The 19,214-nt window shown below is 42.3% G+C and overlaps 1 protein-coding gene across 10 annotated transcripts in view; it reads right to left on the bottom strand.

Annotated features, from left to right (window-relative positions):
* LOC117079346 (serine/threonine-protein kinase Sgk3) overlaps positions 1 to 19,214 on the bottom strand; it is a 196,272-nt gene that overhangs the window by 69,603 nt on the left and 107,455 nt on the right. For 4 of the 10 annotated variants that reach the window (XM_033203166.1, XM_033203164.1, XM_033203163.1 and 1 more), the window contains one exon: positions 2,037 to 2,249. In XM_033203166.1, coding sequence (XP_033059057.1) covers positions 2,037 to 2,132 — 96 coding nt within the window. In that variant the 5' untranslated portion in view covers positions 2,133 to 2,249. Of the gene's footprint in view, positions 1 to 2,036; positions 2,250 to 5,007; positions 5,121 to 15,180; positions 15,309 to 19,214 lie in introns of those variants that run through there. The other 6 variants (XM_033203160.1, XM_033203161.1, XM_033203159.1 and 3 more) reach the window with 4 other exon arrangements.

The following is a 19,214-nucleotide window of genomic DNA, read 5'->3' as shown; positions in this document are numbered from 1 at the left end:
ATAACAAAGATCTAGAGGGATAACAAGAACTCAAGAGGCTTCACCAGGCTACCATGAGGTCATTCACCAACTCAACAATACTGTGAAAGGGGACACCTCTTCTTCCATAAACCATGATGCCAACCTGAGGAGGATGTGTGTTCAAGTAAGAGAAAGAAAGCAGAAGAGAGGCTAAGCATTTTATCCTGAGATCTGGTTAAATTATTAGATCAGACTAAGTATTAAACAGAATTGGGCTAAATGAATTTCTTCATATTACTCATACAACAGAGAAAAGATCTAGTTGGAGGTAACCAAAGTGTGGTTTTCAGACTTCCTGCATCAGGATGAACTGGTCAAGTGTGCTGAACAATTCAGATTACAATCCTGTATAGTACATAACTATTTACTCATTTTACAAATAAGGCAACTGAAACACAGAGAGGTGAAATAATTCACACACCCCGGATTTGAACCCAGGCCATCTGACTCCAGAGTTCCAACTCTGTAGGTGAGGGGGGTGGGGAGTTACGAGGAAGAGCAGATCAGTAATATACACGATAAATGGCTTTATTTTTTCAGGGGGAGGAGGGCACAAGACATCTGTATATACCAATAGGACTACTAGAACTACATACAATATTGTTTGTTTCAGCACACTAATTGGAAAAGTGACTATTCTCTAATAATAAAAACTGATACACAGATTGAGCAAATATTCATTGTGCTTACTCTTTATAAAGCCCTGTAGTAGATATTACAGTGATAAATGATAAAATTAGAAACGGCTTAGCCTTTAAGGTAAAAAAAAAAAAAAATAAAGTACTGAATTAAATATTTTAAAACTGTGAGATACTATAAACATTTCAGGACAATAGTTCTTTTTTTTTTTTTTTTTTTTTTGAGACGGAGTCTTGCTCTGCCACCCAGGCTGGAGTGCAGTGGCCGGCTCTCAGCTCACTGCAAGCTCCGCCTCCCGGGTTCACACCATTCTCCTGTCTCAGCCTCCCGAGTAGCTGGGACTACAGGCGCCCGCCTCGTCGCCCGGCTAGTTTTTTGTATTTTTTAGTAGAGACGGGGTTTCACCGTATTAGCCAGGATGGTCTCGATCTCCTGACCTCGTGATCCGCCCGTCTCGGCCTCCCAAAGTGCTGGGATTACAGGCTTGAGCCACCGCGCCCGGCCGACAATAGTTCTTAATACGAAATCAATGTCTTCAGGAGTCCATTAATTCCTGATAGTGCATGCAAAATTGTAAGTGTGTGCGTAGATCCATGTGTATGCACATGCACATTTTCTGTTAAGAAGATTAGTTAGTAGTCGGGCATGGTGGCGGGCGCCTGTAGTCCCAGCTACTCAGGAGGCTGAGGCAGGAGAATGGCATGAACCTGGGAGGTGGAGCTTGCAGCGAGCCGAGATCGCGCCACTGCACTCCAGCCTGGGCGACAGAGCCAGACTCTGTCTCAAAAAGAAAAAAAAACAAAAACAAAAAACAAAAAACAAGAAGATTAGTTAGATACGGTTGGGCACGGTGGCTCACGCCTGTAATCCCAGCACTTTGGGAGGTCAAGGTGGGTGGATCACGAGGTCATGAGATCGAGACCACACTGACCAATATGGTAAAACCCCGTCTCTACTAAAAATACAAAAATTGGCTGGGTGTGGTGGTGTGCGCCTGTAGTCCCAGCTACTCAGGAGGCTGAGGCAGGAGAATCACTTGAACCCAGGAGGCAAAGGTTGCAGTGAGCAGAGGTTGTGCCACTACACTCCAGCCTGGTGACAGCATGAGACTCTGTCTCAAAAAAAAAAAAAAGAAGATTAGTTAGATAGTTTCATACAATTCTCCAAGAGGATAAGAAAAGAGACACTAAAAAAGGAAAATTTATTCCATTACGGTAGCCACAGAAGACTTTGTGGAGAACAGATCATGTGAAAGAAGTAAAATCCAGGTATGTGGGAGATGGGGAAGGGGGTGTTCTAGGTTGGAGAAGAAAAGCAGAAATGAAAATATTCTCTATATTCAGTTTTTTTCCACATGCTTTATGTTAAGTACTTACAGTAAACCTCTTCTTTTTCTCTCTGTGTTCATCAGAGCTGGGAATGCTTACACTTGGGCAGCTTTCCTTGTAGTCCATGGTATGATCTCTTTGCATTTAATCCCTCAAGAGCACACCAAAAAATGCGTCCGAAGAAACAGTCGGCAGAGGACAAACTCAATTAATCCAAAACATAAAACCTCTGGAAGTAATGTTCAAATTCCATCATGCAACCTTAACCAACAGAAAAAAAAAAGTGATTAACAAAACAATTTTAACATACTATGACGGTCGTTCCTTAAGCATGGGACTAATTTTACATTTATTCTGGCAGGAATTTACTTTTGCTTATCAGTCTCAGCCCAGGTTAGAGATTTAGTTTCCATTGTGTTCCTACTACAATCCATAAATATCTGCAGGCCATCTACCTTCCTTACTATTAGGAAATTCCAGTAACTTACACACCTCAGTTCATGTAGACTAAGGACTAACTCTCACCTAGAAAAGATCTAGTTGGAGGTAACCAAAGTGTGGTTTTCAGACTTCCTGCATCAGGATGAACTGGTCAAGTGTGCTGAACAATTCAGATTACAATCCTGTATAGTACATAACTATTTACTCATTTTACAAATACGGCAACTGAAACACAAAGAGGTGAAAATAATTCATACACCCCGGATTTGAACCCAGGCCATCTGACTCCAGAGTTCCGACTCTTAACAACTGTACTATGCTTCATTGTAACTGTGGATTATTCTTTTTGTGCTGAACCTCTGGTCAGAGACACTACAGTAGATCTTCCTACAAAATAAATGCAGTATGTTAATATCATCCCACTCATGAATAAAGGGCTAGAGATGTCACACTGATGTCACCTTTGCTACACACAGCAGCCCATACTCTGACACCACATGACACCAAATACCTTTCTTTAAGAGACAGGGTATTGCTATGTTGCCCAGGTTAGAATGCAGTAGCTATTCACAGGTGCAATCATGCTGCACTGCAGCCTCGAACTCCTAGGCTCACGTGATGTTCCTGCTTGAGCCTCCCAAGTAGCTGCAACTATAGGCACAGACCATCACGCCTGGCTCAAACAATACTTTTTTTTGTTTTTTTCTTAAGATACGGGGTCTCATTACATTGCCCAGGCTGGTCTTGAACTCCTGGGCTCAAGCATTCCTCCCAACCTAATCTCCCAAAGTGCTAGGATTACAGGCATGAGCCACCACACTCAGACTAAACAATACTTTTTAAAGTGTCAGTATGCTTGGATAATTTCCCTGGATGGTTAGTTTCAGGAAGTCGCTGTAACAGATCTGGTCACTATAAATAAATTATATTCAGGTAATGACTTAAAATATGTATCAGCAGGCATTGAATATTCAGGTATAATGAGTTTTAACTGATTATAAGAATGCTTCCTTTGAGATGATTCAAAGTTTCCCTTGTTGGATTTGCTGCTGGAAATGCAGTCAGAAAGATTTCTTTTATTTTTTTTTGAGACGGAGTTTTGCTCTCGTCACCCAGGCTGGAGAGCAATGGTGCGATCTTGGCTCACTGCCAACCTCTGCCTCCCGGGTTCAAGCGATTCTCCTGCCTCAGCCTCCCAAGTAGCTGGGATTATGGGTACGCGCCACCACGTCCAACTAATTTTATATTTTTAGTAGAGACGGCGTTTCTCCATGTTGGTCAGGCTGGTCTCAAACTCCTGACCTCAGGTGATCCGTCTGCCTCGGCCTCCCAAAGTGCTGGGATTACAGGCGTGAACCACTGCGCCCAGCAGTCAGAAATATTTCTGTGTAGCTGAATTAGTTGTTAGAATATGCAGACAAGTAATTGGTCCCACCTCAACAAACAGTACAGCACCTGTCTGTAAATTATAGCATTCTAAAGCCCCATAATAGTAGCTGCTTTGCCCCACTAAGACCAGGGAAGCACCTAACCAGAGCCTGGCCTGCCTGTCACAGCAATCTACTGCCTAAGCATGAGAGCAGGTGGAACCTATTGTACTTCTAAGGCAGACTGGTCCTGTCCTGGAACCTTAGAAGCCACATTAACCCATGCTTCTCCTCCTGCAGCAGAGACACTGAGAAGGTGAAGGTTATGAGCTACACTTACCACACTTCTCCCTTGAGTACCTGCTCAGGGTGGCAGGTACTGCTGTTACTTTATCTGTTTGTGCCTTGCTGTGCTATAGCCCACAGAAGCAGAATTCCTCAGGTCCTCCTTTTGGAAGGGACAGTAAGATATCACATTAAGTGGCATCAGGAATAAAGGAGAAGGAAAGAGATGGTAGGCAGGACAACTTGTTTCCTGCAAGGTACCCAGGGGACATCTAAGAGAACAGGCACAGGTGGCAGTTAAGTGTAGAAGTCTACACTCAAGAAGCACACTCAAACCTGAGCCAAAGGTTCCAGTTTGGCAATTGCACTTGACAGTCTCTATCTGTTCTTCCAGACCCAAATGCCACTCTTTCTCCACCCAGCCACATGTCCAGAAGTCTGAGCTCTATGGACTGCACACTACTTTGCCTTTGCCCTCTGGCTGGATGCAGCCATGAGAGTCACTAACAAATTAGAGGGTAAGAGAAGCATGGCACTAAGATATTTGTTCCCCTGGTCCCTTTCTGACATCAGTGGTTTACTCACCTAAGCCCACAGTTCCTACCAGGCAGCCCCTCTTCCACAGTTACAGCTGAAGGGCCTGGGAATAGTAACAGCTTCCTGACTTTGCTAGTAAAGAGGTGCTTCAACATGCCATGATGGTTCCTCTAATCCTGCCCACAATATCTTAGTTAACAGTCCCTTTGTTAAACTCCCTTCAACTACTTTTGAGTGTGTCATGTGACTGATGCAGTTAACTGGTACCAAGAAGACCCCAGGAAACACAGCCTCAAAAATGGAATGTGTACTTGACAAGTGTCCTGAAAATCTTCCCTCGGAGGCGGGGGGATGGCACATAGTGACATCATGATCGTTCAAACTACTACCTGTGCATGATGTCACAGGATGGAATGCAGGTGGAGAGTGCTCAAAGTCCAAGTAGCAGATAAAAACACTGACTTCAGAGACTGCAATGTGGGCTGGGGCTGCTTCTGGCTGTCCTTGAGAATGTGCATAAAGCAAATGACAAAGTCAAAGCTGTGAATTCCCAAAGAGATGGGTAGAAAATCCATGGCTGTTTTATTAGAGTCCTTCATCTCTTATAGCTGCCGAGCTGAGAAGACTAAGGATCAAGACCAGGGTTTGATGGCTAGGGTTGCAGAGCCAATTCAATATATAATCCTGCAAAGTCTCATGTGCTAACATACGGCACTGGCTGGAAAGGAGAATGACTTGAATCATAGACGGAGGCATTTGGGTAGGCATAGATGAGGCTAAGAATGCTGAACCCCAAATTCAGCTGAACTTCCTTGCTGAAAGCAGCTGTCTGTATCTCTCAGAGAACACCCTGCATCCAAACGCCTCCTTCTCAATAAAACTCTTTTCAAGTTGTTTCACAAGGGATGCTAATTCTCTTCACTATCTACTCCCACCATCTTTCATTGTGTCGTAACCCAAAAGACCCCAGAAAGAAGTTCCAAGTCTATTCTGGGAGAAAACTGCCTTTATAACAAAATATTTTAGGATCTCAACAATTTATTTACCAGTGGGAGTATGGAAAGCACATACAGGAATATATTCAAAGGATCTTAGATCAATTTCGACTAATAAGATTATTGTGACCTATTTTTTTTTTTTTTTTTTTTTTTTGAGATGGGGTCTCATTCTGTCGCCTAGGCTTCAGTGCAGTGGCGCAACCTTGGGTCACTGTAACCTCCACCTCCTGGGTTCAAGCAATCCTCTCACCTCAGCCTCCCAAGTAGCTGGGACTACAGGCATGTACCACCATGCCTGGCTAATTTTTGTACTTTTGGTAGAGATGGGGTTTCGTCATGTTGGCCAGGCTGGTCTCGAACTCCAGAGCTCAAGCAAACTGCCCATATCGGCCTCCCAAAGTGCTGAGATTGTAGGCATGAGCCACCACACCCAGCGTATTGTGACCCTTTAAACGGCCACAGGCATATACTGTTGATCTTTCTCCAGGCCTTTTCTGAGAAGGACCTGCAGCAATTCCCCAGGATGATTGTCCACTACAGAAATGGGAATATATAATCCTCCCAAGCGTTAGTAGATACTAGCTCTGAAATAACATTAATCTCCTAGAGACCCAGAACATGGTCTACAAGTCAGAGTGGGACTTCCAGAGGTAAGCTAAGATAGTAAGTCTGTCTCCCAGTGGGTCCAATGGGATGATAGGGCCATCCTGGTCTTATTTCCCTAGTAACAGAATTGTAGTGGAAACAGATATACTTAGTAACTGGCCAAATTCCCATATTGGTTCCCTGTCCCATGTCATAAAAGCTATAATGAGAGAAAAGGCCATGAAGAAGCCTCTGGAACTGTCTCCCCTTTTCTTACTAAGAAAGTAATCAAAAAGTATACCACATCCGTGGGAAAAGCTCAGAAATCAGTACCACTATCAAAAACTAAAAGGATGCAGGTGTGTTAAAACTTCTTATATCCCCATTTAACTTGGCCATTTACCTAGATCAAAGCTGGAAAGAACTGGGAACATAACAACGGATTACCATAAATTTAATCAGATGGTGATACCAATTTCAAATGGGATTCTGAGATTCTAAATGTAGTGTTTTTGTTTTTTTTTCTGAAGAAAATTAGCATAACCCCAGACATCTGGTATGACTACCGACCTGGCAAATGCTTTCTTTTCTATCACTATCAGTAAGGACAATGAGATGCAAATTGCATGAAGTGGCAGAAAGGCAGTATATCTTCATTGTCTCACCTGAGGGCTATGTCTGAATTGCCATAATATAGTCTAGAGAGTCCTTGATCATCTTGACAGCCCACAGATCACCACACTGGTCCATCACATGGATGCCATTATCTTAACTGGACCTGGTGAACAAAAACTAGCAAGCACTTTGGACACCTGCGTAAGACACATACACAATCCAGAAGATGGAAAAAACTCATGCAAGTTCAGGGACTCACCACACTGATGGCTTCTAGGATTTCCCTGGTCTGAGCCAGGATATCCTGTCTCAAGTGAGAGAAATTACTACACCTTGCACCACTTGCACTGAGAAAGAGGTAAAACAAATAGTGAGTTTCAATACTCGGATATGCTGTTCTGACCCATTTACTGGGTAACCTATGAGCCTCCCAGTTTTTCTGAAGCCCATTCCAAGAGAAGGTTCTAGAGCAATGAAAGCTGCCCTAACCCTTGAGCCTATGCCTCAGCACATCCAGTAGTACTGGAAATGACATGGCAAACAGGAATGAACTAAGGACCCCTCTCTCTGACAAGCACCAAGGAAAGAGTAAGAGTTTCAGACCCCTTAGGGTTTGCCAGCAACCATTATCTGTGGTTTCTGGCTTGTTACTAGGCCCAGGAAGAGATGCAATGACCGCCTATGGAAAACCAAGAGACTGTGTAAAAAGAACAGCCCATCGTGAACAGAGTATTATCGGGTTCACTGAATCATAAAACTAGACATGTACAGCACTAATCCACTTGGTACGGTAAAAGCAAGACTGGGCTTAAGCAAGTCTGGATGGCACAAGTAAAATCCCTGGATGGCAGGGATCGGCAGCCCGGACTCCCCTACTGTTTGTTCCTCCTTCCTTGTAAGTTCTCTAGACCCACATTTAAGGCCCCATGGGGAGGATCCTAAGGCCAGTTAGCAGGGCAGGAAAAAGGCATGCTTGTTTATGGATGGACATGCAGTGTGCTGACACCAGCCAGAAGTGAGAAAAGACAGCCCCACTCAGGGATGGCCTGACTCAGGGATGGCCTGAAAGAGAGTGGTGAAGGGAAATCTTCCCAGTGGGCAGAACTCTGAGCAGTACATGTGGTGGTTTACCTGTAAGGAGGAGTGCCAAAGGGACGTATCTATGATGATCTTGGGCAGTAGCTAATGGATGGCCTGCTGGTCATGACTAGGAAAGAACAAGATTGGGAAATTATATATTTTTTAAAGGAAAGTGTGCAGAAGTACGTATACGAACCTTTCACTGCAGCACAGAATGTGAGCATATTTGTGTCTCACATAAATGCCCACTACAGACAGGCTCTCAATAATCATGTGGTCAAGATGACTTGTCTTATGGATGTCAGTTAGCCTCTTTCCCAATCGTCCCATTGCTTGCTCAATGGACCGATGACAAAGTGGCCAAAGCAGTAGGTATGGAGGCTATATAGGGACAATATGGCCTTCCCCTCACCAAGACAGATTCAGTGCTGCCAGTGCTAAGTGCCCAACCACAACACAAAAGACCAACACTAAGGCCCACTATCCCACCATCCCACACGGGGGATTAGAGAGCCGTTAGGTCAGAATCTGTCTTCACAGAAGCAAGACTGACTTCATATGGTTGCTTTAAGGATTTGAGATAGCGTAAAAGACCTAGCACTGTAAAAGCAACCAATAAATCAGATCTAAAGTATAATAATTTGTTTTGATTTCATTTTTATTCCTTCATTCAACGAACACTTATTGAGTACTCATCATGCACTAGGCAATAAAAAAGACAAAATGAAGTCCATGCGCGGTGGCTCACACCTGCAATCCCAGCACTTTGGGAGGCTGAGGAGGGTGGATCATGAGACAAGGAGTTCAAGACCAGCCTGGCCAACACGGTGAAACTCCATCTCTACTAAAAATACAAAAATTAGCTGGGCATGGTGGTACGTGCCTGCAATCCCAGCTACTCGGGAGGCTGAAGGAGGAGAATTGCTTGAACTGGGACACAGGAGGCAGAGGTTGCAGTGAGCCAAGATCGTGCTACTGCACTACAGCCTGGGTTACAGAGTGAAACTCCGTCTCAAAAAAAAAAAAAAAAAAAAAAAAAAAAAAGACAAAATCCTACTCTCACAGAACTTACCTAACAGGGAAGACTGACAAGCAACATAAAAATTGGTAAGTATGATGTTATGTGTATGCATGGTATACTGAGAGGGTACAGAGAAGGGACACAGCCGTAAACCGTACAGCTTAGCTAAAAATAAAGCCAGGCAGGTATGGAAGCAGAGGTTTGAAAGAGATTCCACCCATTTGCCTCAATCATATTTGGAAAGAGAAGCCAAAATTGTATGTTGGGAATAAAGATGTTGCTCTGAAGAAAAACATAAAGAGGTTAAATCACTTGCCCAAGTTAATATGCGACTAACAGGCAATAGAGCTAGAATTCAAATGCAAATCTGTCCAACTCCAAAATCTATATGTGCCTGTTTGCTGTACCACATCGACTCTTCTTAAATAAGATTTTGCTTTTCTTCAAGCTAAATTGAACTGGCAGCCTAATAATACTTACTGATTAGTGGCTAAACTTATTACAAGCCAGACTGTGCTTTACATATGTGAATCTGGTTGTTCCTCACAACAGCCCTAACTAGAAGAAATTGAGGAGAAACTGAAGCATGAAAGGATGAAAGACGCTGCCCCAGATGGCAGAGGCAGGATTTGAACCCAGGTGGTCTGACTTCAGGGCTATCCATTATACTACCCTGACTTCAGGGCTATCCATTATACTACCCTGCCTCCACAACATGTACATGCTTTACAGAGTCCTCTGGGGACCAATGAAGAAAGTTCATAAATTTATTTTAAGTGATTAAAAGTAAAATGAAAAAGCAAGCCTGCTATTACTATACATGTAGTACCTATTTATGCTATAAAACTGAAGCAATTAAAATTCCGCAAAATCATCTTCTGGCCAGGCAGCTAAATAAAACAGAGTAAGAAGGGGATTGACATAAAAACCCACAACTAAGAAAGAACAGAACAAAAAGCAATGTCATTTATGTGGGATTAAAACTGGGACTTTTTTGGGAGATTCATATACATGCAGGGCTTTTCAAAAGAGGAACAGGAAAAGGATCTGCCTTCACTCTGCTAGACAGTCAGAAGATAATTTTGTAGTCTGGTGCTCAGGGGCAGCTGGCTTGCCAGAGGTAGGTAACAGCTCTTCCAAAGACGCTTAAGATGACGGCAAAACTTTTCAAGGCCAGCCAAATCTTAGGTGAATCTGCAAGGGTAATATAACAGCTAGTAAAGATTAGACAATGGTTCTCATCTGGGGCCAATTTTGCCTGGAGGATATTTGGCACTGTCCGGAGACATTTTTGGTTGTCACAACTTGCCGGGGTAGGCGTGGGAATGGGGGTGGGCGGTGGTCGTCAGGGATGATGTTAAGCATCTACAATATGCACAGTACTGCCCTACAACAAAAAATGATTTGACCCAAAACGTCAACAGGGCTGAAGGTTGAGAAATAAATATTTACTGAGCACTAATACCAGGGCTGGTGTAAGCGCTCACATCTAACACATCAATGAGTCCTCATAGCAACCTCTGAGGTAAATATCATTATCCTCATTTTACAGATGAAGAAGAAACCTAAGCACGAAGAGTACTTCCACACAGTCACGCGGCTGTGGGTGAAAGCACTCTCATGTGAGCCCAGCTCACATACCATAACCCTCAACTTATTATGCTGTTACATGTATCCTTTTCTAAATCATCTTTGGAGACACAGAGTTGAAGAGAAGAGAGCACGAGGGATCCACCAGGCAACTGCGTTACGGAAAGAAAGTCATGCACAGGAAAAGCAGATTTCTGATTCTGCCACCAGGAGGGGTCAAAGTCTGGACAGCACTTTGTCGGGAGCCTGGCTTAGCTTTCTTGAAAAACGTCACATGTAAACATCTAACTGAGAGCTTGGTCCACAGCAGGCTCTGAGTGTTGGCCCCATCACAATGACAACCAAGGGCTAATTATGAAATAGGAAGGACACAGGAAAAGACACTATCAAGGATATAGTTTTTTTTTAAAAGGAGGGGGAACATTCATCTTTTTTAAAAAAGCATCCATAGACTTAAAATTTTGTGTTTGGGGTCTGTAAAAAAATACCAATATGGGTGAGACTCTATGATAAAAAATTGCCCAAATTCTTGTTATGTTAAAATGTTACTGATTCAAATATTGCTTACAATAGGTGACCATTAAAACTTTTCTTAAAAAGGATGTTTTCCTTCATCATTGTATCCATCCTTTTGTCTATTACATGCTAATTACCGTCCTTGGGTCTTGCCTATCTTTGTTTCAGGGCAGTGAAAAAAAAAAAATCAAAAAATCAAAAGAAAAAAAAATCAAAATGAAAAAAAGAGTCAAAAGACTCTTCTGCTTTCACCTGTAAAAAATAAAGAGAATTTCTGAACCCTATTTCCTTAACCCATCATAAAGATTGTTTGATATTGACTAGAGGACCCTACTCAGATTAGAAGGTAGATACACTCGAAAGTATCACTTCCCATTCTTACCCAATACAGCAAGGAGGGTGAGTTGGTGATGCACACCAAGGCATAAAGGGAAGTAAGAACAAACATGTCCCAAAAGGAAGGAATTTGGCCTGGGAAGAGCTACAAGTTTTCCTCAGCAGGGGAGCAGGGTACTGGGTGTTTAGAAACGATGGCACCTAGGCCAGGCGCGGTGGCTCAAGCCTGTAATCCCAGCACTTTGGGAGGCCGAGACGGGCGGATCACGAGATCAGGAGATCGAGACCATCCTGGCTAACACGGTGAAACCCCGTCTCTACTAAAAACTACAAAAAACTAGCCGGGCGAGGTGGCGGCACCTGTAGTCCCAGCTACCCGGGAGGCTGAGGCAGGAGAATGGCGTGAACCCGGGAGGCGGAGCTTGCAGTGAGCTGAGATCCAGCCACAGCACTCCAGCCTGGGTGACAGAGTGAGACTCTGTCTCAAAAAAAAAAAAAGAAAGAAAGAAAGAAACGATGGCACCTAAAGGAGGGCACTAACAGGGCTGGTCAAGGAAGATACAAAAGAAAAGCCATGCACATAAATTGCAAAAGTAGGCCCGGTGATGGCTGACACCTGTAATCCCAGCACTTTGGGAGGCTAATAAGGCGGGAAGATCCCTTGAGCCCAGGAGTTTGATATGAGCCTGGGAAATATAGTGAGAGCCTGTCTTCACAAAAAAAATTTAAAAATTAGCCAGGCATGGTGGTATGTACCTGTAGTCCTCCTGGCTACTTGAGAGTCTGAGACCAGAGGATCACTTGAGCCCAAGAGGCAGAGATGGACACTGCAGTTAGCCTCGAGACTGCACCACTACACTCCAGCCTAGGCAACAGAGCAAGACTGTGTCTCAAAAAACAAACAAAAAACAACAACAAAAAACTATAAAATTCCTAGAATATAATGTACTAGAAAATTTAGAAAATGGCCAGGCACGATGGTTTAATCCCATCACTCAGGGTGGCTGAGGTGGGAGGACTGCTTGAGTCCAAGAGTTCAAGACCAGCCCGGGCAATAAGCAAGACCTCATCACACACACACACACACACACACACACACACACACACGCCTAGCATGATGGTATGCACCTGTAATCCCAGCCACTCAGGAGGCTGAGGTGGGAGAATCGCTTGAGCCCAGGAGGCGAAGGTTGCAGTGAGTCAAGATCACATCACTGCACTCCAGGCCGGATGCCAGAGCAAGACCCTATCTTAAAAAACAAAAATAGGCCGGGCAAAACAAAAATAGGCCGGGCACGGTGGCTCACACCTGTAATCCCAGCACTCTGGGAGGCCGAGGCAGGTAGATCTTGAGGTCAGGAGGTCGAGACCATCCTGGCTAACACGGTAAAACCCTGTCTCTACTAAAAACACAAAAAAATTAGCTGGACGTGGTGGGGGGCACCTGTAGTCCCAGCTACTCCAGAGGCTGAGGCAGGAGAATGGCATGAACCCGGGCGGCAGGCCTGCAGTAAGCTGAGATCGCACCACGGCACTCCAGCCTTGGCGACAGAGCGAGACTCCTTCTCAAAAAAAAAAAAAAGAAAACATTTGCAAAAGATACAGCCAATAAAGGACTGTTATCTAAAATATACAAAGAACTCTTTAAAAAACAAGAAAACAATCTGATTAAAACATGGACAAAATACCTTAACAGACACCTCACCAAAGAAGATACACAGATGGCACCAGGAAATGCAAATTAAAATGAGATTATCATTACATACTTTTCAGAAATGGTCAGAATCCAGACCACTGACAACATCACATGCTGATGAGGACAGGGAACAGCAGGAACTCTCATTCACTGTTGGTAGGAATGCAAAATGGTACAGCCACTCTGGCAGTTTGGCAGTTTCTTACAAAACTAAACATATTCTTACTATACAACCCAGAAGTTGCACTCCTTGGTATTTACCCAAAGAAGCTAAAAACTACGTGCACACAAAAACCTGTAAATGGATGTCTCTAGCAACTTTATTCATAATTGCCAAAACTTGGAAGCAACCAAGATGCCCTACTATAGGTGAATAGATTAATACACTGTAGTACATCCAGACAATGAAATATTTTTCAGTGCTAAAAAATAAGCTATCCAGCCATACGAAGACATGGAGAAAAATGTGTATCATTATGTGAAAGACGCCAATCTGAAAAGGCTGCATACTGCATGATTCCAATTATATATATTCTAGAAAAGACAAAACTATGAAAACAGTAAAAAGATCAACAGTTGCCAGGGGCTGGGGCACAGGGTGAAATGATGACTAGGCAGAGGACTTTTAAGGCAGTGAAAATACTCTGTGACACTGTAATGATGGACACATGTCATTATACATTTGTCCAAACCCACAGAATGTACAACACCAAGAGTGAATCGTAATGGAATCTATGGACTTTGGGTTATTACGATGTGTTAACATAGGTTCATGGATTATAACATATGTACCACTCTGGTGGGGGATATTCACAACTGGGGGTGCTCCACATGTGTGGCGACACAGATATATGGGGAACTCTATACTTTCCTAATTTAGCTATGAAAAAAAATAGTCAAAAAAAAAAAAAAAAAAAAAGCCATACACATACCCTCGGCATGGCAAGGGGAACTGACCCAGTAAATAAGAAAAGGAACTGGGATGGGACCATTTCTGAGAAGGGAACAGACCCTATGAATAGGTTTCATTTTAAATTACATTAAAAGCACCTTCCCAGCAAATTCTAACCCCAAACTAACTGCTTACTTTACTGAAAGTCTACTGAAAGAGTATATATAGTCTGTGTATGTTTATATCTGCCTCTCAGGATAGTAGCTCCAAACACATCCCAAATGTTTCAACAGAAACAAAGGACATCTTTGTCACATCTGTAAATTGAATTCACTGCAGAACAGATTTTTTAAAAAGTCAACAGACTCTGCCAACGAAAGATACATAGTAACCTTCTCCCCTCCCCTCACACATCACATGATGAATCAGTCACAACTTTTCCTGTTTTCCTTCCTTACTGATACATCCTTACTCTAATTCCCACTCCACCCCCATCTTTGATTTTTCCAACATTCTGTAATCACAAAGCAGTCCCAGTTTTTCCTAGGTTTACTACATCTCTATTTAAGCACCTTTTATTTATCCGATTCTTGATAAAAGTGATATATGAATTAAAAATAAAGTACATGCAAAATAGCCAATGTTGGCACTAAAACAATATTAAAGAAGAGCGTTGTGCACCAACAACTTGAGAAGAGTGTCCAAGAAGCTCAACTAAAGTCACATGAGCCAGCTCCATTTTATTACAAACATTTAGAGAAGGGCCTGGGTGAGGAAGTGGAAGTAACCACTGACAGCCCTTTGTTTTCTCCATATAGGATAAAACTGCTAAAATAAACCAGGCATGGTGGCTCATGCTTCTAATCCCAACTATTCAGGAGGCTGAGGCCGGATGATAGCTTGAGCCCAGGAGTTTGAGGCTGCAGCGAGCTATGATTGCAGCAATGCACTCCCATCCTGAGTGACAGAGCTAGATCCTGTCTCTTTAAGAAACAAAACAAAACAAAATACTGCTAGGATAAGGAAGAAGGTCCTAAATTTACTCCAGCCATGCCATGTCCCTCCACTTGGTCCAGAACTGACTAGTAGAGATGGTAGCTGTGGCAGCAAGGCTGTCCTATCGTTCTCAGCCTCCCAAGGTCACTATCTTGGGTTCCCAACCACCAGAATGCCTGCTCTATTCCAAAACTCCCAAGTTTTTCCATTTGTAGGCACACTCCAAGCATATCTTACAGGCAGATGTGAACATACAATACTCCCAAGGCAAATTCCTAAAGGACTGTGGTGACTGGCAGTGATGGGGCCTGGGGTCAAGCTGGTTCTGAACTGAAGAGGTTGGCAGAATTCAGATTGTCCAGGCCCTACAAAACAAAACCCACAAAGACAAAAATCACCATCATGTCTCATAGAGTCTCTTGGGAGAACCTCCAACCTGCTCTCTGCTTCCATTCTAAACTCCCTCCAATCCATCTTCTCCCCAGTAGCCAGACCAATTTATTTTTATCACTGTAAATCTGATCATTTCACTGCTTGCCTAACCCCTTTCCACGGCTTCCCACCACCCTGAGAATAAAATCCAAACTGGATTATTGCTGACAGTCTACAATCCCCCACAGGGCCTAATGTTACTCTGCATAAGTCTCCAGCTGCACCCACAAGGGCCTCTGGCCTCTGTGTTCACTAGACACACACCAGAACAACCTCCTTCGTATTTCGCACACCTTCCAAGCCCTTTCCCATCTCGTCTCTTGTACCAGTGGCCCCTCTATTTGGGACACTCTCTCATCAGATCTTCACACCAACGCCTTGTTCAAAAGTCACTTCTTCCAACAAACTTCACGGTCACCCTAATGTGCTCCCTCCCCAAGTTAATCTTCCCTCATCATGTTGTTTATTTCTGTTTCAGCATTTATGGATTGCAACTAGGATTGCAGTTGCTTGCTTATTGAGAGCCTCCCTGACTAGGGTGTAGGGACTGTGACTTATTGACTGCCATACACTTAGAAGGCCCTAATAAAACTCTTCATTGATTTTTTAAACAGGTGGAGAGAGACATTTAGAAATTCCAACTTGCCAAAGTGTGCTAGTGAGATCATCAGTGACCAATGCCTCATTATTCCTTCATCAGTCTCCTGAATCAATTTCTGCCTCTTCACTGGATCACTCCAAATATGTACTAATATGCTATATCTTAATAAAATCCTCCCTTAAAATATAGATTTACTATTTAATGATACTTATGTAGTGTTTACCATGTGCTGGGGGTATATCAGCATCTGTACCCTCATTTTTTATTATTTTTATGAATGATCCTATCTGATAATACACTTAACTAAGGCTTTATAAAATCAAGGAGATCTCAGGATAAATACAGATGCTTATGCAGTGTGATAAAGGAAACTTCAAAGTAAATATTTGCTTTCCAAATTCTTCTGACACTAAAACTATTATCGCATTACTAAAAATTTCCCAAAGCACAAAAATTACAACCAATTACATATTTAAATTATAATACTTATTTAAATTACACTACTTAATTTCAAATCCTGACCTTACAGTGGCTATGTTATTAGTAAAGACAACATGCAGCATTTTACTTTAATATTTTAACATTTCAAAAATTATACAAAAATTGTATAAAATCGCTAATTTTATACAAACATATGTATAAAATGTATATAGATATAAAATGTGTATATATATATTGCCCCCCTATCTAACAATAGAAACTGCTGCTTCATCCTAGGAATAGTAAAATAAATTTAGACCTATATCTATAAGCACCTGAACGAAAACAAGTTAATGTATGCCCTAGAATGGAATAACTTCAGTTGAAGTTTGGAAGGACACAGGAGAAAAGATAAAATTAAGTGACAGAAACATTTACACAAGCTCTTGAGTAAAGTTTTAATCTGAAAGAGTCACAAGTAAAATAAAATCATTGACTCAACTGGAATATGTGCAAGGATATGCTTGTAATACAAAATTCCACAAAATGTGTTAAATGCTGATATCAAACTTAGTAAAATTGTGAACTTCGACAATAGTAAACTCAAGTATCTCATATCTGCCACCTTTTTCTGAAGGACTAAAAACTTCTGGCATATATACCTTTCTCCACATATCCAGGACAATCAGGAAAAAGGTATGAACTTTTTTTTAAGATCAAACAATGAAAGGAAAGAAAGTAAATTACTTTCTGCAGACCAGAGAGAAAGACAATCTTCAGTCCTATCTTGTACAGAAACAAAGCAAAGAAACAGTATTACATGTGCCTAGAAATACAAAAACAAAATATATTTTAGGAATAAGACTCCACAAAATCCTAAGCTGCAGATATTGCTCCATAAAGTTGTCCTCTCCTGATGGTTTTCCGAATTTACTGTGTACTTTTAAAAACATCTGCCTGTCCGTCCACATGCGTTTTGAATATGCTGCTCTCCCTACACCCACTCCCCTCTATAAATCCAGACCTCAGTGTCTTCATTTGAATCTTTTTACTTAGTACTGGCATTTTCCTTGTTATCTTCTTCATTTGTCTATACTGCAGAAATAATTGTTGAAGTTCAATATTTAACGATTTAAAGGTTTGTTTGATATAATTTTAAGCTCATGTTTATTTTAAAAAGTTAAGAGGCTGGGCGCAGTGGCTCACGCCTGTAATCCCAGCACTTTGGAAGGCTGAGGTGGAAGGATCATGAGGTCAGGAGATCGAGAACATCCTGGCTAACACGGTGAAACCCTGTCTCTACTAAAAATACAAAAAATTAGCCGAGCGTGGTGGCGGGCGCCTGTAGTCCTAGCTACTCGGGAGGCTGAGGCAGGAGAATGGCAAGAACCCGGCAGGCAGAGCAAGCAGAGTGCTGAGACTGTGCCACTGCACTCCAGCCTGGGTGACACAGCGAAGACTCCATCTCAAAAAAAAAAAAAAAGAAGAAGCAGATAAGTAGGTGTGGGTCTTATTTTTCTTTTAAAAGAAACTGAAATGTGTGTGTGCGTGCTTCTTGTCCTCCAGGACATGAAGCAATAAAGAAAAGACCAATGCCCAAAGATTTCGAATTCAAAGTAGACTGTGCTAAATTCTCTACGAAAGTCACCAGCACTCAGAGGAAGAAAAAGCCACTTCCAACTGAACTTACCTAGATATTTGGTAGGGGGTGGCAGGGGCCGCATGTGAGGGGATTTGAAGAATGGGAACTCAAAACAGAAAGGGCAGCAGAAGTCCTCACTAGAAACAGGGAACAGTCACTAGTCCACTATGTCTAAATCCCTGCCCACATCGGAGAAAAAGATCAACTCATCAATAAAAACAGAAAGAGAAACTGTCATGAAGCAACACTCATCTTGGGATTTTATAGGGCATCACCATTAAAGCCTTAATCTACTGTCCTATTTACAAACCTAAACTGGAACTCACTTTCTTCATCTATAGGAGATACAGACTGTAAAAGTGGGCTTGAAATCATGTTGGAGGGAATTCTGAATGTCAGGTTTTTCACTCTGGATTTCATTCTGCAGGTAAGGATGTGAAGGCACTTGAAAAGGGAACTGCAGTGCTGTAGGTGTCAAATGGAAGGGAATGAAGAAATGGGCTTGGCAACAACAGGAGAGGCAGGTTTGCAAAAAAAAAAGTGACAGATGAAATAACTTGGTAGCTATTTGCATGTGGGGTACAAAGGTAAAAGAAAGAATTAACTTTGTCTCAAGATGTTATTCCTGGGTAACTAGGAATAAATAAAATGGAGGGAGGGGAAAATAGGGCAAAATGACAGTGAATTAGCTTAACTAATTACTAGTCTTGTAGGAAATGTCCGCATCAGATCCATGAATTCGGTACCTCTGTGTGCCAGGCACTATTTTCAAGCATTTAGGATACAACAGTGAACACAACTGGCAAACAACTTCACCCACATGGAACTTACGCTCCTCAGACAACAGATAATGAATAAGTAAATAAACAGGTCAATATATAAGTGTGGTGTTGTATGCAATTTTAAATAGGAAGGTAACATCTAAACAAACACCCAGAGGTGACGGAGTGAGCTATACAAAAAGCTGGGGAAGAGTCAGCAACTAACAAAACAATAGCTTAAAATAATTTCACTCCACAATGCTTTTGAAGTTAGCAGCCACATTGCGACATACCTCTTTGGGACCCAGTCCTATTTCCTTGGGCGAGCATTCAGGGTTCCACTTCCTGACTCTATCCTACCCAATCAAGAAAACTTCACCAATAAAACGGCGATAAAAAACTGCCTAGTGGGTCA

The sequence above is a fragment of the Trachypithecus francoisi genome, unplaced genomic scaffold, assembly GCF_009764315.1.
Source record: "Trachypithecus francoisi isolate TF-2019V2 unplaced genomic scaffold, Tfra_2.0 Lachesis_group7, whole genome shotgun sequence".
Taxonomy (NCBI): Eukaryota; Metazoa; Chordata; class Mammalia; order Primates; family Cercopithecidae; genus Trachypithecus; species Trachypithecus francoisi.
This window is presented reverse-complemented; position numbering and strand designations above follow the sequence as displayed.